This window comes from Peromyscus maniculatus, chromosome 14 (assembly GCF_049852395.1).
Source record: "Peromyscus maniculatus bairdii isolate BWxNUB_F1_BW_parent chromosome 14, HU_Pman_BW_mat_3.1, whole genome shotgun sequence".
Lineage (NCBI taxonomy): Eukaryota > Metazoa > Chordata > Mammalia > Rodentia > Cricetidae > Peromyscus > Peromyscus maniculatus.
This window is the reverse complement of record NC_134865.1, coordinates 86,701,592-86,728,203: the sequence shown is the minus strand read 5'-3', so window position 1 is coordinate 86,728,203 and position 26,612 is coordinate 86,701,592. Positions and strand designations below refer to the sequence as shown.

The 26,612-nt window shown below is 40.8% G+C and overlaps 1 long non-coding RNA gene and 1 gene segment (V, D, J or C); both read left to right on the top strand.

Annotated features, from left to right (window-relative positions):
- Positions 1-4,418: 4,418 nt before the first annotated feature.
- On the top strand, positions 4,419-4,965 carry LOC143266771 (immunoglobulin heavy variable 3-73-like). The segment is given in 2 exon segments: positions 4,419-4,526; positions 4,631-4,965. Coding segments are annotated over 2 exon segments (381 nt in total).
- Positions 4,966-17,086: 12,121 nt separating this feature from the next.
- Positions 17,087-26,341, top strand: LOC143268510 (uncharacterized). The gene is made up of 3 exons (XR_013044562.1): positions 17,087-17,217; positions 22,289-22,375; positions 24,021-26,341. It is a non-coding gene; the product is annotated as an uncharacterized LOC143268510 (long non-coding RNA).
- Positions 26,342-26,612: the final 271 nt, after the last annotated feature.

The following is a 26,612-nucleotide window of genomic DNA, read 5'->3' as shown; positions in this document are numbered from 1 at the left end:
GCTTTTAAAGGCAGCAAGGCTCACTTAGGACCTGTCTTACTGTTTTGATTCTGTCATAATTTCACAAATCTGAATCTAATCATTTCTGAAAGGCATTCATTTGCTTCTGTTTTCTTTTAATTAGAAGAACACTTTCATCTGGGCTCTACAATGGGTGAATGTCAGGAACAAAATGATTCTGCCATTGATAGCAATATGCAATCTGACTATTTTTATTACAGCAGTAACAAAACAAAAACAAACAGCACAGTGAGATTCTCTCCTTTATACATTGTTTTTGTTTGTTTGTTTGTTTGTTTGTTTGTTTGTTTTACTCAGATCAATGGCCAACATGTTGTGGAAATAAGAACTAGTGACTAGAAAACCCAATTTGCTTCCCATATGACCTGGCCATTCTCACATCCATTAGCACTCCGAGTTTGAGAACTGATTGGGATCTTTGTTTGACTGCCAGTACATTTATTTTCATCTTAGAATTTATTGACACAGTTCATCATTATCCTTCCATATACCCTGGGCCTTTTCCAAAGTATCAAAAGATAATCAGGGAAGGTCTCTTGTACCAGTTAAAGGTGGGCAGCATTTTTTGTACTCTGAGGCCTAGTATCCTCCCACTGTCCTCTGTGAAACATAAAGTATCAACAACATCATAAACTCTCTTGTTCAAATACAAAGTATAGAGTCAGGATAGACAGGAAAGAGAGGTTCTCTTATCTGTGAATGAGGAGTTCCATCAACAGAAATACTAAGAATGCTCTGAATATTGGGTTATTGTTAGATTTGAACTGACTGGACCCATGTAAGGTTCATAGTGCTGACTTCATTTGGGTCAGGCTGCATTTTGCAAGGAGAGTCAAAGCTCCCATCCTCCACAGAATTCCATCTTATGGCTTCCCTGATCCATTACAGTAACACAAGTTTCCTAGTACAACCTTCCTGACCTGTACAGGAATGCTGAGAGAGTATAAAACTGCCTACAATCATTTCAGAGCAATTCCTACATTGGAGTGTGATTAATCAATTGCAGAAAATATTCTGTCAAAGTAAACAAAGGGTGACACAGTCTGATACTGTATTTTATGATTTTCAAAAGACATCAAGGACATATGAGCAGTAACATTGCTAAATACTTTTGCCATTAGACAACAAAAAGGAAAACCAATTTAAACTCGTTATGCAGAGCCTTAAGTGCAGGTGTAGAGAGGCCCGCAAAGGTGTTTCCCGACTCCAGTCAGAATTTTAACCATATACAAGCGCCAGGGGACCATCACCTAGAAAGCTACAAGAGCTGTCATGGAGAAGTTGAGTAGTTCCTAGAATACATGTCACTCTACTGGGGATGCTAGAATAGCAGATGAGACTCAGATCAAAGTCCCTCCAATCACCTTGAAGACAATTCATCTCATAGTAGAATGAATTCCTCTACAGGAAAACAAGGACCTGGCAATCTTGTCTCTTGGAGAGTCAATTTCAAGGTTCTTCATGCTGACTCTCACCCCCAATCAGTATAGAGTGTCCTGTCCTGGGGAGGAGGCAAGACTGAAGAGATGGAAGAAGATTAGAGCCCAGCCCCAGAGTGGAGGCTCTAGATTACTCTACACCTATTGTTACTCACAAACTTGAATCCTTTATTATTTTATAAATGTTTAAAAGAGAGACCTGAGGTAAAGGACTGCCTCATGAAACATAGTCTCCATCAGAGTAATAAGTAATTTAAAAATTAATAAAAATAGAATGGTTCAAGTTTTTGAAAGTTGTTTATAGAAAAGTAATAGTGAAAAGAATTTGCATGTCATTGTTGTTCAATAATGGGAATCACACACCAGTAGTTTTGCATGAATCAACACTAAGCTACATCCGTGAAAACTATTTTTTCCACATACTATCTAGATACAACAGTCATTAAACTTTGCTATTCCTTCTGAAATTATCAAAATTGTATAAAATTGGCATCTTGTCAAAGAAAACAAAATAAGTCTTGAAATATATCAGAAATACATGATGAATAATATGTAGTTCTTTAATTCTTTCCCTATTGTTCAGTTTTTTCTCATTCATTTGCTCTAGGCACTCATATATCTAATACTTTTACCACAAAACTCCTAATACAGCAGCAGAAAATGCATACAAGGCCTCCCTATGCTCATGAAATCCAGCCCATCCCTAACCCTGCAGCTCTTGCTGAGGAGCCCAGCTGTAGATTCAAAGATCTTTCCATTCAGTAATAGCCCTGGACAAAAGTCACCCACCAAGGAGTTGCATGTGAGAGATTTCCTTGTTACTTCTAAAATTTTTGGAAGGGGGATTTATAACACCCTTTATTAACAAATAATTAAATACAATAAATAAAAAAGAAATTGAAAATGAAGTACAAACAGAAACAGTATGTACTCACTCATAAGTGGATGCTAGATGTAAAGCACAGAATAATCAGACTACAAACCATAGCTCCAGAGAAGCTACGAAACATGGAGGTCCCTAAGAGGGATGTATGTATTGCCCTGGAATTAGAAATAGATGAGTTCTCCTTAGTAAATTGCAGGTGAGCGGAGCAATAGAGCGTAGGGGATTGGGGATGAGAACATGAGGGAACAGGATGGTCCAGCTGAGGGAGGATGGAGTGAGAGAGCAATGAAAGAGATATCTTGAGAGAGGGAGACATTTTAGAGTTAGGAATAAACCAGGTGATAGGGAAAAAAAATCCCAGAAATCCACAAGGATGATTCCAGATTAGACTACTATGGAAAGGATGCCTAAACTGCCTACCCCAGTAATCAGATTGATGAATACCCTAACTGTCATCATAGAGGCCTCATTCAGTAACTGATCGAAGCAGGTGCAGAGATCCACAGCCACACACTAGGATGATATCTGGGAATCCAGTTGAGAAGAGTCAGGAGGGATTATACCAGCAAAGGAGGTCAAAATCATTATGGGGAAATCTACAGACACATAAAGTATCCAAGTAGTGGGAACTCATGAACTTTAGCCTGACAGTTGTGGAGCCTGAATGAGACCAGACCAAGTCCACTGCATATGGGAGACAGTTGGGTAACTTGAACTGTCTGTAGGGCCCCTGGCAGTGGGAACAGGTTCCCTGGTGTATGAGCTGGCTTTTTGGAGCACATTGCCTATGGTGGGATGCCTTGCTCGGGCTTGATGCATGGTGTGGGGCTTGTTCCTGCCTCACCTGAATGTACCAGGCTTTACTTTTAAAATTCTTTAATTAAATTTTTTTGAGAATTTCTTATCCTGCCTATTTACCCATCAATATCCCTACTCAAATTCTTCCCACATCCAACTCTCACTTGCTCTCAAATTCTTGCTTATTTAACTTTAACTTATAGTTTTTAAGTCATTCTCTCCGTCTCTCTCTGTCTCTGTTTTTGTCTCTGTCTCTGTTTTTGTCTCTGTCTCTGTCTCTCTGTCTCTGTCTCTGTCTCTGTCTCTCTCTCTCTTTCTCTCTCTCTCTGTGTGTGTGTGTGTGTGTGTGTGTGTGTGTGTGTGACATTGAGCTTAGTTGGTAGTGAAAGAAAGGCATGCCCTTGAGGATCCAGAGAGCAGAAGGATATGGTGTGGTAGTAAATAGACCCACTGGTTGTTTTAGGGAGGTCACAGATGTGCTGGGAATACCTTTGTGATGGGAAAGGGTAGGTCTCTATGGTAGGTGGGGTAGATCAGCTCTGGAAGAGCTAAATGGTAAATACAGGACATCAAGATGTGTTTTTATCATTATTCAAAGAATAATCTTAGGTAGTACAGTATTAGTTCTTTAATTTTGGGGGCGTCTATCAGAGACATTTATGTATGATATACTGTACTTCTAACTTATGGTTTGGCCACATTTTGTTAATTCAATTTAATGCCTGTGTTCATTATTCACTGAAACTTATGACATGCCTTGACTAATTATATTTTAGTTTTCTTTTCTAAATTTCCTATAAATTATTTAATAATTTAAGAAAAGTCAGGAAAAGGGTTTACAATACAGAGCATAATACAAGAAGGCTAAAAACTTACATTTCTATGTTAAAACACAAATTCATACTAAGTAAATTTTCTTTTTTGATTCCTTTCTTCTTCTCTACTCTTTTGACAAACAGTTTCATATACCCCAAGCATAACACAAACCTTTGGTTCTCTGGCCCTATCCTCTTGCCTATCATAAAATGGTGGGCATGAGCACAGGGCTTCAGACATACAAAAAACACTCTATCAAATAAGCTGTGCCCAGGACAATAAATCATACTTCAGTGCTTTCAATGAAATTTTGGTCTTTATTTCATCTCAGACTTGCATCATGGTTTGTCTTCACTAAGGCTCTTGCTTCTGAGCTCATGATATAGCAGGAAGATATGCAAATTATGTTCCCCTCTGCTCATGAAAACCAGCCCTGATCCTACAGCTCTGACAGAGGTACCAGCTCTGTACTCACAGGTCTTCCCATTTATTGATCATCACTGAACACAGAACATCTAACATGGAGTTGAGACTGAGCTGGGTTTTCTTTGTTGCTCTTTTAAAAGGTAACTTATTGATAAGGAAAGATATTCAATGCTTGAGTGGACATGAGTGAGAGGGACAGTGGACATTTGTGAGTGTTTACTGACAGGATTCTCTACTTTTGCAGGTGTCCAGACTGAGGTGCAGCTGGTGGAGTCAGGGGGAGGCTTGGTGCAGCCTGGAGGTTCCCTAAAACTCTCCTGTGCAACTTCTGGATTCACTTTTACTGACTACGGGATGCAATGGGTCCGTCAGGCTCCAGGGAAAGGCTTGGAGTGGGTTGGTGTAATTAAACACAAACCAGATAACTATGCAACAACCTATGCGGAGTCTGTGAAAGGCAGATTCACCATCTCAAGAGATGATTCCAAAAGCAGCATCTACCTGCAAATGAACCGTTTAAAAGTGGAAGACACCGCCATTTATTACTGTACTAGTAACACAGTGAGGGATCTTCAGTGAGAACCCTGACACAAACCTCCCTGCAGCGGTGCTCAGAACCAGCAGGGGGCGCAGAGAGCACATGAAGAAAAGGGACAGTGCAGGAACAGGTTCAGACATAACTGAGTTGTGCTTTATGTGGTCACCTTTGTCACCTCATATACTGATTCCTCAGAATGTTCTCCTGTCCATTTTTATGTTCTGTGAAGTCTGTGATAATTGAATTCTCATTTGTCACAATTTAGGGTATATATATATAACAGTCTAACATAAATTACATGTAAAAAAATCACCTCTGATAGCAGAAATGTTTCTGATTATGTCAAAGAATCAAATGTTAAGAAAGGTCTCCAGTATTTCTGATGATTTTCGCTAATGAGTTTCAAAGCAAAGCCTTATCAGTATTCTGATTAGGACAGTGTTTGAGATTAGTTGAATCATGAGGGATATGAGGTCATACTCAGTAACCTACATCCCTAATAGGTTTCAAGTCTTTCTGCTTCCATAAGAACTATGCACAGATATGTTCTGTTTTTATTTCTAGCTGATTCAGTTACTTAATCTATAACTTTCATCATCGTATCTCCCACTACATTTTGTTCACCTAACTTCTTGTCTTTGTTATTAAACAGACATGACCAACTTACTTTAAGCTCTGCTGAGACCCAGGCTGTAACTCTGTGGGGACTTGGGGAAGGTTGTTAGTGTATAAAAAATTAAAATATTAAAGGAACCTGACTGGTCCCAGGTCTGGTGAAGAAGAAATTTTATTATGGATATGTGGGAGAGCAAAGCCAGAGGCTGGAGATATGTGAGAGTCCAGAATGGACTTATGTGAGGAGTGAAGCGGGAGAGGAAGGGACAGAGTAGAACAAGATGAAGTAGGCAAGAAGCCAAAAAGAGAGATGAAAAGGAATAGGTAACTAGAATAATTGGATTACATATGGAAGAACAACTTTTCGAGGTGTGTCCAGCCTCTGGAGGCCAGCCAGGAGAGCCCTTTAACAGGTATGAACTGAGGGATGCAGCGAGCATCTGGCAACTACTTTCTGCTTTAATATTTTAAATAGGCATCTCAGCCATTTTTCCAGGTTTGAAACTTAACATCCCAGCCTTTTTGTTCAATGCTCATTATCTTCTTTGACATAGATTGGTGCTGCCAGAAGCAGACATGTCTCATAGTCACAAAAAGAGAGTCTATGATTAAAATGTCTTAAATGACATATCCTATAGACCTCTGAGGTGTTTGAAGACACCTTCTATTTTTAAAAATTTATCTGTTTGACTTTGAAAACATACCTAATATGACTACAAGTTCAATTGTAATAACTAACTACTAACTTTCATTTCTTTATATCATAATTACTTGGTAATAATGACTTTCAAGCACTAACAATTTGCATTACATTGTTAAATAAACTATATAGGTACAATACTTTGAACAAGATTAGAATTGTATTTACATTATTTTCTAACAAAATTAATCTTAACTTTGTATCAATATACAAAATTTATATACAATATACAAAATTCAAAACCAATATAAATATTAATACTAGTATTTGCTTTTTAATAGTAGATTCAATAATCTTCCATTTTATCTTATATCAATATATTTTTTGTTTTCAGACTAGATTCAATAATCTACCCTTTTATCTTATCCTATCTGTATCTTTTTTTCAGAGTAAACTCAATAACCTACATAAATATATATATCTTCTTTTCTTGTCAGAGAACATTCAAAAATCTACAATTTTATCCTATCATTTCTACAATCCCCCGTTCTTCTTTTAGAAAGAGATTGACTATGACCAATAACAATTTTTAACCAATCTCCAAACAATGTCAAACATCCATAATCCATTGTTTGGGAATGTGGGCATAGTTTTCTAGGCTACTACCTTCTGACTTGGGGCACTGGTAATTTTATGGAGAAACAAAGAAAATTTAGGAATATGGTCAAATCCTCATTGGAGTAGTCTATGAGGCTGTATCAGTTCAGCTAGTCATCCCAATAATGTCCTGAGTAGTTTTGAGTCCAAAGTTGACTTTGCTGTGGTGTTTGTCAGTTTGGCATGATCATTGTCCTGATGGAATTGTCATTGTGTGGTACCATCATCTTTTTGGAGACTTCAAAGATCGCTGTTAGGTGTGGTCATGGTTCACTGAAGAAAATCTTTTTTGTAGGACATTTTTCTAGATGATTTGTCCTTTTTCTTTAGATGTCTCATTTGTCCAGTGTTCTTCAGATTCCTTAGCCTTCATTCTCCTGCAAGACAGAAACAAAACCCTTCACCAACCCTGACTTTGGGGAAGTTCCCTTCTTAATCTTCCTCAATTTTGATTTATGGTTTCTCCTAAAATTTTTGTTTTATTTTCTGAAGCTGTTTTATCATCTAGAGCAGTATGGTTTCATGCAATAGGCATTAGTTTCTTTAAGTACTCTGGGAAGAGGTTTCTTCTACAATATCAAGAAAGGACTGAACAGAATTTGATATGGGGACCTGTAAGAGGTCCCTCAGGGAATGTCCCAGCAGGAAAGGAAAAAGATTACCTTATCTGCTGCTTGTTGATCTGTATTCATATTTCTAATGTCTGCTTTGGCCATACTGTCAGTATAATCCAGAAGGAAGGGGCATTCTGTTGTGATTATTCCTTGAAAATACTTTATTTCTAGAAATGCATACTTTATAGTCTCTTTTTAGATGACCTTGTTTACTGCTATTAAAACATTTGACATTACTACTTTTCTTTAAACCGCTGAAAATCACCTCTTCTATCCAACACCATCATGATCATGAGATTCAGTTTTGCCTCAGATCCATCCCTCCAAGGGTGCTGATATTCCTTTAAAGGCCTAATTATCCTTTTGTATTGTGCATTAGCATTTTCAAATGTCAGAATTTCAATTACTGTCTGTCTAGCTTCTGAATTTGGTATCCTTGTATTTACTGCTTAAGTCAGTCTTTACAAGAAATCAGTGTAGGTTTCTTTTGGGCCTTCTATAACTTATACAAATGACTCAATTTTCTTCCCTACTTTTTCAGTTCTGTCTCAAGCATTTAAGGCTGCCATGTGGCATAAAGCCAGCATGTGGCCATCATATAGAGATTGCTGACTATATGAGCATACTCTCTCTCTCCGGGAGATTTCAAGACCTGTAGTTCTACTTCATTGTTCAATGATCTTAGCCTCATACCAACAACAGGACTCCATTGTAATTTGGGACCAGCCTCTGAGACAGCTGTAACCAAATCTCTACAATCTTGAGGAACAATTGTATTACAAGTTGACCATGAATTTAACATCCTCCTGAGGAAAGATGCCATATGAGGCCATTGCTTCTTTGAATCTCCTCAAATCTAATGGTTGCACAGAACTCCAATCAACTAGTACACAACATTTGGCAGTTCCTGTAAGGTTACTGGATAGGTTAAATGTGACTCTTTGAAAACCTTAGGCTGTTTCTCTGTAACCACAGAATGGAATGCTGAGATTGGTTCACCTTTTAATTCTTCTGTCTGGGTCTTCCTATCCCCATGATCTGTTTTAACAAGTTTTTCTAAAACTTTTACCTTGGCACTCATATTGACAAACTTTTTAAATGATAAAACAAAAATGATCAAACAAATAATGTTTATGATTGACATAACATCCATCCCATCAACATTAATTATCCTCTCATTTAATTGTTTCATTTTTAAATTGTCTAATGTATTATCAAACAGAAACTAAGTACCCTCCCTTGTAAAAATGTTTCCCATTTTAATGTTGGAAAATACTTTCTTTTAACCAATTCCTCCCTTTAAGAAATCTTCATTGATTCACCAAATCTGCTGACAATGATGATTCAGATGATGCTGTGGCAGCAACCAAAGGAAGAGGCCCAGAGAAAGCCAAAAGCCACCAGGAGAGGAAGGAAGCAAAAGATTCAAGCATCTCACAAAGAAAATGTGTGAAATGTGGCTGACCTCTGTGATTTGGGGAGCCCCCAAAATGCTATGGAATTAACTGCAGTGAGGCTACAACAAAAGCTTAGCCAGCATGTTAGAGAGTCTGACCCACATGTGTTGAAGACTCTGATAACATTCAGGTCAGGCCTCAAAGGGGGACTGCCAGGCCACAGTCAAGTGACTTTTTCATGACTTTTTACCTCATAAGTTGGATGCCAGATGTAACAGACATTTTAAATGCTCTTATAATAATAATAATATTAATAATAATAATAATAATAATAATAATAATAATAATGTACATGAGCTAGATACTGTGGTAAAAGGTGAAAGATCAGTGTTCCTGTCTCCTCATACCTCATACACTATTCTCCATGCTGCCATATTACTTTCTGGCTCTATTTTCTCTCCTAGAATGACTCAATCTCATGTAGCTCAGTCAGGACATATGAGAATCTTAATCTCAGGATCATGGTTTTGAGTCCCATGGTGGGCACCAGATGTTGTTTGAATCTTAAGTGGTCTTTTTAATAGAAAACCCTGAGGCAGATATTTGGATAAAAGCTGAAAGATCAGAGAAGCAGACCAAGCCAAAGCCAGCTTCACCTGACAAACTACTCACCCAATCCTGAAAGCATCTGAGTACTCACTCAAAATTCCTCAGCCTAAAAGAACTTTTTTCCTGTCTCCTCACAACTTATATGACTGCCTTCACCTTGCCATATTACTTCCTGCGTGGAAAGACATGTGTGCTTCCCAAGCAAAGCGTGAGATCTCAAGTGCTTGAATTAAAGGTGTGTGCCACCACTGCCTGGGTCAGTTTCTTTCCTAGACTGAGTCAATCTCATGTAGTTCAGGGTGTCTTTTAACTCACAGAGATACAGAAAAATCTCTGTCTCCTGAGCACTAAGATTAAATGTGTGTACCACCACTGCCAGACATCTATGTTTAATCTAGTGGCTTATTCTGTGGGATGTCTTTCTGTGTGCTGTGAATATATGTTGTTCCCATTGGTTAATAAATAAACTGCGTTGGCCTATGGCAACATAGCTTAGAGGCTGGCAGGAAATCCAAGGAGAGAGATAGGAAAGAGAAAGTCGATGTGGGTGAGAAGTGATACTGCCATCCTAGAAGCAACATGTAGTGGGATGCAGGTAAAGCCAAGGAACACATGGCCATACATAGATTAATAGTTATGGGTTGAGTTAAACTATAAGAGATACCTAGCAAGAGGCCTGCCATAGGCCATAGCATTGATAATTAATATTAAGCCTCTGAATGTTTATTTTATAAGTGATGCAGGACTTGTGGCCAGGTGGGACTGGAGAAACTTTCCAGCTACATTTGACTGACCAACTTGTTGGCTCTAGTTTCTGCCTATAATATGAGTGAACTTAATAAGAGATACTAAATTAGAGCCAAAATCAGGTTCCTGCTTCATGTTTCATGCTGGCCACCAAATTTTGCAGCATTCAGGCTTGAGTGCAACATGGTAGATTCCTGTCTCAGTACACAGATTCCAAGCTGTGTAGCACACTGCATGGTGTATACAGACAAAAAGGGTTTATGGGCCGGCTGCTGGCTACCTGATGGCACCATGGACCCAGGAGTTGGCGGAGTAAGCATGACTCTCCTGAGTACCATCACCATTATGAAAAGCTGAAGTGGGAGGAGTCAGCAGCCAGGGATGTCACTTCAATTGTAACCATGCTGCAGGTGGCAATGATCAAAAAGATTATAGATAAACAAAAAACAGATTAAAACGGAATATTCCTCTAAATGTTTTACATTACATGTAAAAATGTACATAGGCTTGGAAGAGAGGAAAAAGAAGGTAGAGAGTTATATAAAGAAACAGGTGAGCTGTTAAGTCATTAGTGTGAGATTTCTCCAGCTTCTTTAAGTGGGCATTGAGTGCTATGAATTTTCCTTTAGCACTGCTTCCCATAAGTTTAGGTATATAGTACATTCATTTTCATTGAATTCCCACAAGTCTTTAATTTCTTTCTTTACTTTTTCCTTGACCCATTGGTTATTTAGTTGAGCTTATTTTGTTTCCATTTACCTGACTTACCCCAGTGACTAGATCAGTGAATTCCCTAATTGTTACCACAGAGCTTTTCTCCAGTGACTGATGGAAACAGATGCAGAGACCAACAGCCAAAAACCAGACAGAGATCCAAAAGTCCAATCAAAGAGATAGGAGGGATTTTATGAACAAGTGCATCAGGATCATGATGGGGAAACCCACAGAGATGGCAAGACCAAAGTAGCAGGAACTCATGAAAGTTGGATCAACAACTATGGAACTTGCATGGGACAGGGCTTGGCCCACTGCATGGTGAGCCAGCTGTGTAGCCTGATCTTCTTGGGGAATCCACTGGCAATAAAATCAGAATCCATTCCTAGAGCATGAATTGGCTTTTTGGAGCCCACTTCCTATGATGGGACACCTCAAGCATCCTTGATGCATGGGGAGTGGCTTGGACTTGCCTCTACTGGATGTGCCTCCCCATGGGAGGCCTTGCGTTCTTGTGGGGAAGACTGGGGGTTGGGTTGGGAGAAGGAGGCTGGTGCAGAGGAGGGAAGAGGGGAATCTTTCTTTGGCGTATAAATGAGTGGAAAATTTTTCTTAATTAAACAATGAAATAGATAATCTTAAAAAATAAAGTTTATAAAGAGATAGTAAAAGTAATACAAAAAATAAGTTATATAAAAAAGGAAATCACACAGAGAGTGTGGTTTATATTGTCTTTGATATTTTTAGCTGCAAAAAGACATTTGTTTGTAGGCCAGGTGGTGGTGGTGCATACCTTTAATACCAGCATTCAGGACGTAGAGCCAGGTTGATCCCTGTGAGTTCAAGGCCAGCCTGGTCTACAGAGCAAGATCCATATAGGAACCAAAACTACAGGGAGAAACCCTGTCTCAAAAAAAAACAAAAAAAAAGACATTTGATTGTAAAGGCTGCTGGGTAAACAAATGTATGTATATATATGATATATATATATATATATATATATATATATATATATATATATATATATATATATATGGTATATTGACTTAAAAATTAATGTCTAAGGATGTGTTGCTTTGGAAAAGAGGTTCTACTTTTGTTTCCCCATAAGATGTGAACCCTTGGATTGCTTCTAGGCTAATGAGGTTTGACAGCCAAGACCCCCTGAAAGGTCTCCAATAGCCCAGATTATCCAACATCCATAATCAGCTTCAAAGAAACTGGCTGATATGATCTAGACTTCACAGAATACTACAGCCAAGATTTAACTATAATTTTTTTCAGGGTCCTTCTAAGACTACCCATGACCCAAATCAGCAGGAAGTAGTATGTATGAAAAGCTACTCCCAAATTCCCAAAATATTGCTCATAAATGTTTATTTTTATTTAAAGAGGGTTGATTATAAATGCAATCTCTTTCTGAAGAAGAAAAGGGGATAGTATTGATATGATAGGAGGAAAGGGAAGAGTATTGAATCTACTTTTAAAGAGAAACAATTTGTTTAAATGTTTCACATTGCATAGATTTTAGTTTATTACAAAATTAAAATTAATTTTGTCATACTCTATGCATAATTCTCCTCTTGCTTAAGATTTTATATTTATGCAGCACATTTAAAAGTATAATACATAATTAAGAAGTACAGACTAATAGTCATCTAGGATAATGAAACTTACAGTCATGTTAGTTAAGTTTTTAGGTATATAAAAGTATATTTCAATTAGGTAGGTAATCTTCAAACACTTCAAAGACTTACAGAATATGGCGTTTAAAATGTTTTAAAACTTAGACTTTCTGGACAATGAGACATATCTGTTCCTGGCAGCACCAATTTACTTCAGAGAGGAAGACGGTCATTGAAGACACTCCATATGGGGTTTATCTTCTTGGCACAAAATGACCTGCTGGGCAAATAACTTCTCCTGCCTGGATTGCTTGACAGTATGTTACATAAACTGGACATGTAGGACCCTTAGAAAAATGACCACTGAATTTTACCAAAACAAGGTGAGATGGTCCTTCATGTTATTACTTCTCAGAGGAGACTGCCAGATATTCCACAGGACACAGGGAGAAGCAACTTTAATCTCTAGGCTTATAAGCTTAAGATGATTGCCCCAATGTTTCAGAGGAACTTTGGGTGGCTGTACAGGCAGCCAGTTGTCTCTGTCATTCTAGATTTGGAAGTTGCTTACAATGTATTTCCTGTTTACTTAGGTGATATTATATACTTCTGGGACTTTGATGTAGTTGAAGACTAGATAGTTATAATTTTCTTTGGTTATGATAAAAGATAAATTACATATGAAACTTAAGACACACAAATATAGGATAGATGGAATATTTTCTTTAATTTTGCCAAATTCAAATAAGCTAGATATTATAAGTGCAATTCCTGCTTAATAACTATTCTAATGTATGTAATTTTGCTATGTTAAAGTTAAAACCTTACTTTTTGATTCTATAGAAAAGGAGAAGTTCTTTTGAATGTCTTTCTGTGCACTGTGAATATATATTCTCATTGGTTAATAAATAAGCTGCTTTGGCCTATGGCACGGCAGTTGAGAGACAGGCAGGAAATCCAAGGAGAGAGACAGGGAAGAGAAAGGCATTGTGGGAGAGACATGAGACTGCCATCTGCCATCCTAGAAGCAACGTGTAATGGGATACAGGTTAAGCCATAGAACATATGGTGATACATAGATTAATAGTTATGGGTTGAGTTAAATCATAAGAGTTAGCTAGCAAGAAGCCTGCCATAAGTCATAGGGTTGATAATTAATATTAACCTCTGAATGATTATTTTATAAATGGCTGAGGGACCTCAAGGCTCAGCAGGACTGGAGGAAAGTGGGACCACTGGGTGAGTGGGTGGGGGTGACCTGAGAAAATTTATGGCTACAGGTTTTTTTTTGTTCTCTGATCTTCAGGCATAATTTATTATGGTATACAATATATCACTACATTTTTTTAGTGCTGGGATTAAAGGCATGTGCCACCACTGCCTGTCATTTGAATCTTATAGAAAACCCAAAACCAGATATCAGGGTGATGGTTAAAAGATCAGAGAAGCAGAGCAAGGCACAGCCACCACCTATTACCTCACCAACTCCATGAATCCTCAGACTGAAATCCTCTGAGTCCTCACCCAAAGAGTCTAAGCTGAACTGCCTAAGTTCCTGTTTCTTTGTGCCTTATATATACCTTTTTCTTCCCTGCCATGACTTCCTGTGAAAAAAGGCATTGTTATTCCCAGTCCTGGGATTAAAGGTGTGTGCCAACACTGCCTGACACTGCTTCCAGTGTGCCCTTGATCTCACAGAGATCCAAATGTGTCTCTGCCTCCCAAGTGATAGGATTAAGGGTGTGTGCCATCACTGTCTGGTCTCTATGTCTAACATAGTGTGTGGTGCTGTCCTTTGATTCTCAGGTAAGCTTTATTAGGTTACACAATATGTCACCACAGCTGCCTGGCCATGTTTCTCTCCTAGACTGAGTTAATCTCATGTAGCCCAGGGTGGCTCTGAACTCACAAAGATCCAGACAGATGTCTGCCTCCCAAGTGCTAGGATTAAAGGCATGTGCCACCACTGCCTGGCATCTATGTTTAATCTAGTGACTTGTTCTGTTTTCTGTTCTTCAGGCATATTTTATTAGGGTACCCAATATATCACCACATTTTTTAGTGCTGGCGTTAAAGGTATGTGACTTCCCAAGCAAAGGCATGGGATCTCAAGTCCTGGGATTAAAGCCATGTGACTCCCAGGTATTGGGATGAAAGGTGTTTGCCAACATTGCCTGGCTCTATTTCTTTCCTAGACTGCATCAATCTTGTGGAGTCCAGACTGGCTTTGAACTCAAAGAGATTCACATCTCTACCTCCCATGTGCTTAGGATTAAAGACGTGTGTCACCACTACCTGACTTCTACGTCTAATCTAGTGGTTGGCTCTGTCCTCTCCTCTAATCCTCAGGCAAGCTTTATTAGGGAACACAATATATCACTACAAGGGCTAGAAATTTACATTACATTGTTAGATGAGTTGTATAGGTGTAATACCTTGAACAAGAGTAGAAATGTATGTATAGTATGTTCTACCCAAAAAAAACCCTTAAATTTTTATTAATATACAAAAATCCATGGTCAATTCAAAATATTTAAAACTAGCAAATGATTTATTGATTTAAAATTAGATTCAACTGTCTCTAGTACCTAGGCTGCGAGGACCAACCCTTGCCACCCCTTCCACCCATTGCTGCTCCAGTTGCTGGCCAGCAGGCAAGACTCCTGTGGGGAGACCTCCCCACTAACACCCCCAAACAGACACTGTAATCTACAAGTCTCAATCCATTGCCCAAATCCAACCATCCTCCAAGACTTAAGAAGCTCCCTGAGACACAAACACTGTTACAGCTGATTGGAGGAAGAGAATGGGTAGAAGCCAGTGCAAGAATAAATTCAACAACATAAAGAGCAATATGGCACCGCCAGAACCTATTGATGCTACAACAGCAAGACCTGTACATCCCAACGTAGAAGAAGCAAAAGAAAATGAACTTAAAAATGATTTTATGAAGATGATAGAGACCTTTAAAGCAGAAATGAAAAATTCCCTTAAAGAAATGGAAAAAAAGCCGGGCGGTGGTGGTGGCGCACACCTTTAATCCCAGCACTTGGGAGGCAGAGCCAGGCGGATGTCTGTGAGTTCAAAGCCAGCCAGGGCTACCAAGTTCCAGGAAAAGATGCAAAGCTAGGCAGAGAAACCCTGTCTCGAAAAACCAAAAAAAATAAAGAGAGAGAGAGAGAGAGAGAGAAGAAATGAAGAAAAGACAAACAAAAACTTGGAAGAAATCAGTAAATCACTTAAAGAAAGCCAAGATAACCAAGAAAATGTAATCAAATAGGTGAAGGAAATAGTTCAAGACTTGAACATTGAAATAGAGGAAATAAAGAAGACACAAACAGAGAAAATGCTGGAAATGGAATGTCTGAGTAAATGAACAAGAATTGCAGATGCAAGCATATCCAGCAGAATACATGAGATGGAAGAGATAATCTCTGGTGTTGAAGACATAATAGTAGAAATAAATTAATCAGTCAAACAAAGCAATAAAGCAACAAAGCCATAACACAAAAACAAATAGGAAATTTGGGACTCCGTGAAAAGACCAAACCTAAAAATAATAGGAATAGAAGGAAAAGAAAACCAGCTTAAATGCACAGAAAATATATTCAACAAAATCATAGAATAAAACTTTCCCAACCTAAAGAATGAAATGCCTATGGAAGATACAAGAAGCTTACAGAACGCCAAATAGACTTGTAACATGAATCTTAAAAGGTCTTATTAATGAAAACAAACCTAATGCCAGTTATTGGGGCGAATGCTGGATGATCAGAGTAGCAGAACAGGCCACAGCTAACTTCACCTCATCAATTCCTCAGTTGATCCTGTTTCCTCAAACTGGAAGCTTCTGTGTCCTCATCTGAATGGATCTCAGCTGAATTGCTGCTAAAAGCTAAAAGCTTAAAGCTCTAGTTCCTGATCATCACATCTTATATACCTTTCTGCTTCTTGCTATCACTTCCTGGGATTAAAGGCATGTGTCACCATGCCTGGCTATTTCCAGTGTGGCTTTGAACTCACAGAGATCTGGGTGGATCTTTGCCTCCAGAATGCTAGGATTAAAGGGGTGTGTGCCACCAATTTCTGGCCTCTATGTTGCCGAGGACAATTTCAAGAGCCATGCCATATTGCCTGCCTGAGTTAAGTTTCTGTTGTCCAGTATTGAGCCCCTAACCAGAAACTTTTGACATGCCTGAACAAGTCCTGAGTTTTTAGAAAACAACATTTCCTTATCTTTCTGCTACAGTGACCACTAGTAACAATATTTTGTGGTTAGGTTGCTTGGTTGGGTTGCTTGGCAACTAAACAGTCCCCTGATCTTTTCCCAAAGAAAGTTTCCTGGTCTGCTTACTATAAATCCCACCTGAGAAAAATAAAATTTTGCAGTTGATCAGAATACTGTCTTGCTGGCAGTTCTTTGTGTCGCTTGTCCCTTCATTCACCATTTCCCCTTCTAGGGTCTCTGTTGAAGATCCCACTGGTCAGGACAACTGGCGCCCAGCGTGAGGCTCGAGGATGTGCAGGAGTGTGAACGTCGTCACACACCAAGGCAGGCCTGCCTAAGAGTTGGACCCCCGTGGAAGACGGCTCCACGAGCGAAGGTCAGGTCAGTGATCGCCACGGAAACGCCCGGCCGTGAGTCAGATCTGGAGGAGTTTTAACATGATGAAAGGTAAGTTTACCATGGGACAAGCATTTAATAAACAGGAAATGTTTATTTCGGGACTGAAACAGTCTCTCAAGACACGAGGAATCAGGGTTAAAAAGAAAGACTTAAAAAAATTTCTTGACTATATTGGAGATGTCTGTCCTTGGTTTCCCCAAGAAGGAACCATAGATGAAAAACCCTGGAGACGGGCTGGTGACTGTTTAAATGATTTTTTACCAGACCTTTGGTCCTGAAAAGGTCCCCTGGAATTTAATCAATGATGCCTTAAAAACTTATAATCATTCCCCTGATGTTCAAAAATTAATTAAGGAGGGAGAAATAGCCTTAAAAGAATCCTCCCATCCACCCTCTGTTTGTCATTCTGTCAGGATTAATATTCAGGACCACCCATGTCTAAAATTGTTTCAGCTGCCCGTCACCCCCCCCCCCCAGAACAACCACCCTCCTCCCCCCTTTTCCTCACAGGATGTATATACCCTTACCTCAAAAATGTTGGTTATGATTTAACCCCAGATGAGGAAGCCTCCTTAGAGGAAGAAGCTGCCAAGTATCATAATCCTGATTGGCCCCCCTCCTCAAACATGCCCACTACCAAATTTTCTCCTTTTAAACCTCCTCCCTACCAGTTTCCCCCACAGGGTGTGATGGCCTTTGCATCACCCTTTTGTGCACCTGTAATTGAGGATGAGGAAACCTCTGCCCTCTTACAAAGGGCCAAGAGCCTTCTCCTCACTGAGGTTTCCTCCCTCAGGAGGTCCTCCAACAAAAGCACGAACATCTTCAACTCATAAAAGAACTCCATGCTGTTGATAAAGAATTAACCACATTAGCCTTATAACCCCCCGAAGACCTTAAAAATAGCCCAGGGGATACTAAAAACAGCCCCAAAAAGGTGCCCACCAAAACAAATCTAAAAAGGGCTCCTCCTCTCCTCCTGCTAAAGCTTCTCCCTCTCTTTATGCCTTCCCAGTACCAGACTGCTAAAGAGTCTGACTCAGCTGCGAGACTTACAAGCTCATCACTCCCTGATACTGAGGGTGAAGCATCCAAACACTCGTAATGAAGGTAGCAGATCTGAGGGCTCCGACTCTGAGGATGAGGCCCTCGATACTTCCCAAAAATACAAACACCTCAGTCTTAAATATCTTGAAAAACTTGAGGCAGCAGTTGCCAATTATGGCCCTACAGCTCCCTTTACTTTGGCCTTTTAGAAAATATGAGTGACCATTGGCTTATACCTAATGATTGGTATTTCCTGGCTAGAGCTACACTTTCAGGTAGAGATTATGTTTTATGGAAAACTGATTGTACTGAAATTTGTAGGGAGATGGCTCAACACAATAAAAAAAAATCCTCCAAAAGATGGACTCTTAAAAAGCTCCTGGGTAACAGCCCCTATAAGAAAAATGAAACTCGAGCCCGCTTTGCTCCAGGCTTATTAATACAAATTCAAAATGCAGGACTAAAGGCCTGGAAACATTTGCCTCCTAAAGGGTCAGCTAACACCTCCCTGGCAAAGATTCGGCAGGGGCCTGATGAACCTTATAGTGACTTTGTCAGCCGCCTAAATGATGCTGCTGAGCGGCTTCTCGGCGATGGAGAAAATGAAAGCGCTTTTGTAAAACATCCAGCATTTGAAAACGCCAATCCTGCCTGTCAGGCTGCCTTTCGTCCCATCGCGCTAAGTTCGAACTTTCTGATTATGCCAGGCTATGCTCAGGAATTGGCTCCGCCCATGCCATGGGGCTCGCCATTGGAGCTGCCCTCCATGAAGCCAACAAAGACCCTAAAACCTGCTTTAACTGCAAACAACCTGGGCATTTCTCCCGCGAATTCACTGTGCCTTATGCAGCTCCCAGTGAGCGCCCTCCCCCTGCTTCTCTCTGTTGGGGCTGCCACAGGGGCAAACATTGGGCTTCAGAATGCAGATCCAAAACAAATGCACAGGGTCAACCATTACCTCCTAAACAGCTGGGAAGCTTCCAGAGGGGCCAGCCCCTGACCCCCATCCAGAGGACAACCTCAGGGGCTATCAGGTTTGTCCCTCCTGCCCAGACTCAGCCACTCCCCAACCCCACCAATCCATTTCAGATCTCTGGAGAGCAACCTCAGGGAGTGCAGGACTGGACCTCCGTTTCACCACCCAGTCAATATTGACTCCTGAAATGGGCCCTCAGCTCCGAAATACTGGAGTGTATGGCCCCTTACCTCCCTATACCTTTGGCCTAATCATTGGAAGAGCTAGCCCCACCCTTGAAAGGAGTCAAAATTTCCCAGGAGTTATTGACAATGATTTTACTGGAGAACTTAAGATTCTTGCCTCTACAAGTACAGGCATGATTACTATCCACCCAGGCACCCACATTGCCCAACTCCTGTTGCTTCCTCTCTGACATTCAAACCTTAAGTATAAAAAATTTGCCCGGTGCGAGGATGGTCCAGGTTCCTCTGATGTTTATTGGTTTCAAAAAATTTCCCAATCCCGCCCCCTCTTAACTCTAAAGCTTAATGGCCAAACCTTCCAAGGAATTTTGGACACAGGAGCTGATACCACTGTTCTATCCCATAGAGATTGGCCCACTTCGTGGCCTCTTACCAAATCCCACACCCATCTTAAAGGCATTGGCCAGACTTCAAACCCTCAACTGAGTTCACAAGTCCTTACATGGACTGATGAAGAAGGCAATTCTGGTACTGTTATACCTTTTGTTGTCCCTGGCCTACCTGTTAATCTCTGGGGTCGAGATATTCTTACCCAAATGAATGTCATCATGTGCAGTCCTAATGAAATTGTCACCAATCAGATGCTTAAACAAGGTTTCCTTCCTGGCAAGGGCTTAGGAAAAAAATTCTCAGGGCATTAAAACACCTATCCCAATATCTGTTAAAAATGATAGGGCTGAATTAGGGTATTCTCAAAATTTATCCTAATGGCCATTGACATTCCTGTACCCCACACAGATAAAATTACCTGGAATACAAATGATCCTGTTTGGGTTAATCAATGGCCTTTAACAAAAGAAAAGGTTGCGGCTGCTATGGAGTTAGTACAGGAACAACTTGCCGCAGGTCATATCGAACCAACAAACTCCCCATGGAATACACCTATTTTTGTTATTAAAAAGAAATCAGGAAAATGGAGATTATTACAAGATCTTAGGGCCATAAATAAGGTCATGGCTCCTAATGGTGCCTTACAGCCTGGCTTGCCCTCTCTGGTGGCAATTCCTTCTGGGTACCATAAAATTGTTATTGATCTCAAAGATTGTTTTTTTTACTATTGCCCTACACCCTGAGGATAAATCACATTTTGCTTTTAGTGTCCCCAAATTAATTTCCAGGGACCAATGCCACGTTTCCAATGGAGGGTCCTGCCCCAGGGGATGGCAAATAGTCCCACTCTATGCCAAAAATTTGTGGCTCAAGCAATGGATGCCATCAGAGTAAAGTGGCCTTCCATCTGTATTCTCCATTATATGGATGATATTCTTTTGGCAGGACAACATCAAGAGCCACTTTTCCAGTGCTATCAGGAGCTAACATATAGCCTTTCAACAAGGGGACTTCAAATTGCCCCTGACAAAGTCCAATTAGCAGATCCCTATCTTTACCTTGGTTTTGAGCTTTATCAACAATGAGTCTTAACCCCAAAGATTCAATTATGAACTTCCCATCTTCAAACCCTAAACGATTTCCAAAAATTATTAGGTGATATTCAATGGCTCAAACCTTACTTAAAACTTACCACTGATGAACTGGTCCCCCTTAATGAGATTCTAAAAGGAGACTCAAACCCTTCATCCACCAGAAAGTTTATGCCTGAGGCCCAGGCCTCTCTGGCTCTAGTCAACAAAGCTATTCAAAACAAAACTGTTTTCCAGATATCCTATTCTGACCCCCTGTTATACATTGCTTTTGCAACATCCCATGTACCCACAGGAGTCTTCTGGCAACAAATAACCATCAGAGAAGAAAAAGGAGGGAATCCCCTACTCTGGGTCTACCTACCCACCTCTCCCTCAAAGGTGCTAGCCACTTATCCATCTTTTATGGCCAAGTTAATTATTAAGGGCAGAGAAACAAGTCGCCAATACTTTGGAAAAGATCCTGACTCCATAGTCGTCCCCTATACTCGAGAACAATTAGATTGGCTGCTTCAAACAAATGATGAATGGCCCATTGCCTGCTCCTCTTTCCTTGATACTATCGATAACCTTTATCCTAGTGATCCCTTGTTACAGTTTGCCAGAATTCATCCCTTTGTTTTTCCTAAATTAACTGCCTCATAATCTATAAGGGAGGCTCCCCTAGTATTTACAGATGGCTCAGCCAATGGAGTTGCTGCCTATGTTGTGGATGGAAAGGCTACCTCCTGCCTCTCCCCATATTCCTCAGCACAGCTTGTTGAAATTTATGCAGTCATTCAAGTTTTTCAGTTTTTTCATTCTCAGCCCTTTAATTTGTATACTGATAGTGCTTATGTTGCCCATTCTGTTCCCTTATTGGAAACTGTTCCCTTTATTAAACCCTCTACCAATGCAGCTCCACTTTTTCTTCTGCTTCACTCCTTGATTATGGCTAGACAGTGCCCCTGTTTTATTGGCCATCTTCGGGCCCATTTAAAACTGCCTGGTCCTCTGTCTGAAGGAAATGTATTGGCTGATGCAGCCACACAATTAGTTTTTCCTGTTCTTGCAGGATCCCTTTCTCAGGTTGCTCAAGCACACTCTCCTCACCATTTAAATGCTCATTCCCGTCGTTTGTTGTTTAAGCTTACCTGAGAACAGGCCCCGAGAAATTGTTAAAAATCGCACTGACTGTGCTGTCTCCCTCCCTGTTCAACATCTGCGAGTTACACCCGGGGCTTGGTTCCCAATTGCTGCGGGCCGCAGGAATATCATAAGAACTCAGCTGGTTATGGCAATGTCACTACCTGGAGGAATCAGGGAATTCCTCCAGAGGAAGCCAAATCCCAAGGAGTTTTTGGTGTTACTCGGCTTGTTATATATCAGCTGTATTCTGTTATGAAAATCATGTGTGCCTTCATAGTTTTCCCAATTGATTTTTCCCTAAGAAGGGCTAACAATGTGGACTGACTAAAGGAGACATCACCCAGGTGGTCACCCAATTTCCGAGGATTAACAGTGATAACAACCCACAGGTGAGTCTCCTGACTTAAGGTAAATTCCACAAGGGGACACCGCCTAGGTCAGGTAGACATTAAGTAATAGCTTTACACAATTTAGCTCAGACCCCTCCTTTCTTACAGCCTTACTAACTTTATAGACCTCTAACTCCTTACCTAACCACTTCTAGGAATATTTAGATAAACTTCTGCGCTGACAGCTATGCTCAGCCAGAACTCCCAGTTCAAGCCTCCCTGTAATTATCATTATTGGTAGCATCCGGCCAGGTCCATCACCGGATGGAGGAAAGTACCTTATCAGAGATACCTCTGTACTCTCTAAGAACAGACTTAAGCATCCAGGTTACCTGGTTGAGAAGGCCTGGCGGATGTGTCAATTAAGCCTATTCTTATCACCCCTCCATTTGACCCTGGAAGCCTGGCTTTGCACTGCTAAGGAAATACTGCTTGTAAGTATATATATAGCAGAACTCCCAGGGCAAAAAAAAAAGAGAAGAGAGAAGAGAATGGAAGAACTAGATGGGTAAGAACTTGAGAGGAACAAACTGAGATGGGAGAGAAGTAGATTGAAGGGCTACAGCAGAGTACTAGAGGAACGAGATGGAAGATGAGAAAGAGCCAGATGAGAGAGAAGGAGACGGGAGAGGAGATGATATGGGAAGGAACAAGATGGATGAGAACCTAGAAGGGGCAGAACTAGACAAAGGAATTAAGATAGAACATAGAGGGGACAGTAGATAAATATAGAGAGAAATCAGGCAAGAAAGGAGCTAGACATGAGAACAGAACTGAAGCTGTGTATAAAGGATGTTATGCCAGAGGAATTAAAGCAAGTGGACTATAGAACTTGGTGTGCTGAGATTATATTTCCTGATAATAGTCCTCGCCGTTAGTAGTTCTCTCTCCTGAGCCCCTGGGATGTATAATATTGAGGCTGGTTCCTTTAATATTATACAAGACCCAATGAAATTTGGCAAATGGATGATACTCATTTAATTGAATTTGGCAAGCTTAAATACATGCATGTTACAGCTGATACCTTTAGTGGTTTTATATTTGCCTCTCTCCAAGCTGGAGAGGCCTCCAAAAATGTTATTTCCCATATTTTACAATGCTTTTCTGTCCTAGGAAAGCCTAAAGTTATAAAAACTGATAATGGCCCAGGATATACTGGAAAAAAATTTCAATCTTTTTGCCAACAACTTCAGATTAAGCATGTCACTGGCATTCCTTATAACCCCCAGGGCCAGGGCATCGTTGAAAGTGTTCATCAGACTCTAAAATCCATGCTTCATAAATTAAAGAAGGGAAGCCTGTATGATATGCGAGGCAATCCCAAAATCTTTCACATCATGCCCTTTTTGTCCTTAATTTCCTTACCTTGGACAAGAATGAAAGGTCTACAGTGGATTGCTTTTGGCATTCACAAACTCAAAGTCACCAAGCATTGGGCATGTGGTGAGACCCCTTAATTGCCCAGTGGAAAGGGCCTGACCCAGTCCTGATTTGGGGTCGAGTGTCAGCATGCATCTATGACCAAACAGAGGGAGGCCCTCGTTGGCTCCCTGAGAGACTAGTTAAACAAGTCAACTCTAACCAATCACCCAGGGAAAAGGAAAGCCCCTGAGGTCATTTTCCCTTTCATTCTCCTTCTTTACAGATACCGATGAAGAAACAACTGGGAGAATTTCCCTGGATATTCTGGATCTTGCTGCTGCCTGTACCTTCTCATCAGGACCAGAGACTGGTCGACACACCCCCATTTGCATGGCGTTTTTATTTGACTGAAAATCATACTAATTATGCTAAAACACAGACCTTTGGCCACCTATTGGCTACCACTGATTGCCCCTTGCAAGGATGTCAGAATCCCATTTTACTCAACTTTACTGATTTCCATAATTCCCCGGGCAAGGTGGCTCCTGCTGTTTTTTGTATGATCAGACTGTTCAAAATTGCAAAACTTATTTGAAAGAAAAAAGCATAGGATGCCCCTATTCTTACTGCAAAATTCATGATGCCATTCTTCCTGGTAAGGGACAGGTAATTGAGAGAGAATGGAACAGCCCTAAATTGTATAAGACATCTACAGGATATTCCCTAGTGGTTTGGGACCCATGGGACTCACGATGGACTAGTCCAGTAGAAGGAGCCATGTATACGGCCCGAACAGCCACATGGCCCAGCTCCAGACTTTACATTTGGCGCTTTTATGTACAAGTACAATTCATAAGATCCTTACGCAAGAAAAAATTTTAATGACACAAATGTCATCCCTCTCCTCTCCATTTTCTTGGCTTTCCCTCCTCCGAGAAGGCCTTATGTTTGCCAATGTTACTGGCATTGGAAATGTCTCATCGTGCTTCCTATGTGCAGCCTTGGGACATCCTCCCCTGATAGCAGTACCCCTGCCTCAGATCCCTAATTGCACCACCACTGATAATTCCCAAGGCTTTCACCCCATCCCTGAAGTACCCTTGTTTCTTGACCCAGGCCGCTCCAAGTTTGATTTTTGCTTTTCTAGTGTTTCCCTTCCCTTTTGCAAGCAGACCGAATTACCCAATCATCCTTTTGCCACCCCCTCCCCCATTTTTCTTTTGGTGCAATGGCACTCTATCAAAAAATTTGACCATCCCTATCCCACAGGACATGCTCTACCTACCTGTCACTCTGGTCCCACAACTTATACTCAGGACCCCTGCAAAGTTCTTGGGATGGGACACCCCCCAACCCAAGCAAAAAACAGCTATCTTCTTGCCCCTTGTGGCTGGAATTTCCCTTGCCACCTCTATGGTCTCTGCAGGCTTGGTGGGAGGAGTTATGAGTCATTCCCTCATAACAACAGCTCACCTATCCAAGCAACTGCAGGTAGCAACTGAGGCTTCTGCAGCATCCTTATCCTCCCTCCAGAGGCAGTTAACCTCTCTTGCACAGGTTGCCCTACAAAATCGATGGGCCTTGGACTTGCTGACAGCAGAAAAGGGTGGGACATGACTTTTTCTGAGGGAAGAATGTTATTATATTGAGTCTGGAATGGTAGAAACCCAGATAAATAAGCTACATAAACTTAGCCTAGAGCTACATAAGCAGCGATTCTCTGCCGCAGCAGATGAGTGGTGGAGATCATCCATGTTCTCACTTTTGATGCCTTTTGCAGGACTGTTAGTCAGCATCTTGTTATTTGTAACTTTGGGTCCCTTTATAATTGGCAGGCTAATCTGATTCATCAAAAAACAAATAGACTCCCTGGCATCAAAACCTATACAGGTTCATTACCATCGGCTCTAAATGTTGGATGGAGGATGTGATCCCTATGATATTTCTCAGTCCTCTTCTCCTTTAGGGGCAGCATAAAGTCCGAACCTATGCTTATTTGCATCAGCCGGTATGGACACCGCTGGGTGCAAGGCCAAGCACTGCAGGGGAAGGCTGATTGAATAGCCCTTGGTTCAGATTCCCTGAGAGACAAACCTGACTTGCATAGAGGTTGGTATCTAGAGGCACCAAAAATGCCCAAGCCCTCTCCTCCCCAAAAGGTACCGTTTTTCTCAAGCCCGCAGTGGCTCTAGGAGGAGTCAGGTCAATGTCTCCCCCAGCGGGTTAAGGTCCACCACCATTCAGGTGGGCATACTCCCTCATAAAATAAAAAAAAGGAAGGAGATGCCAAGGACAATTGCAAGAACCATGCCATATTGCCTGCCTGAGTTAAGTTTCTGTTGTCCAGTATTGAGCCCCTAACCAGAAACTTTTGACATGCCTGGACAAGTCCTGAATCATTAGAAAATAACTTAACATTTTCTTATCTTTCTGCTGCAGTGACCATTAGTAACAATGTTTTGTGGTTATGTTGCTTGGTTGGGTTGCTTGGCAACTCAATAGTCCCCTGATCTTTTCCCAAAGAATGTTTCCTGGTCTGCTTCTATAAAACCCACCTGAGAAAAATAAAACTTTGCAGCTTGATCAAAATACTGTCTTGCTGTCAATTCTTTGTGCCTCTTGTCCCTTCATTCACCATTTCCCCTTCTAGGGTCTCTGCTGAAGATCCCTCTGGCCAGGACACTATGTAGCTAGAGTATTCCTGCCTGGCCCACAGTCAGGACAAATCTCTCTCACCTGCCAGTCCCACAGATGCTCAGACCCAACCAAGTAAACACAGAGACTTATATTGCTTACAAACTGTATGGCCGTGTCAGGCTTCTTGCTAACTGTTCTTATATCTTAAATTGACCCATTTCTATAAATCTATACCTTG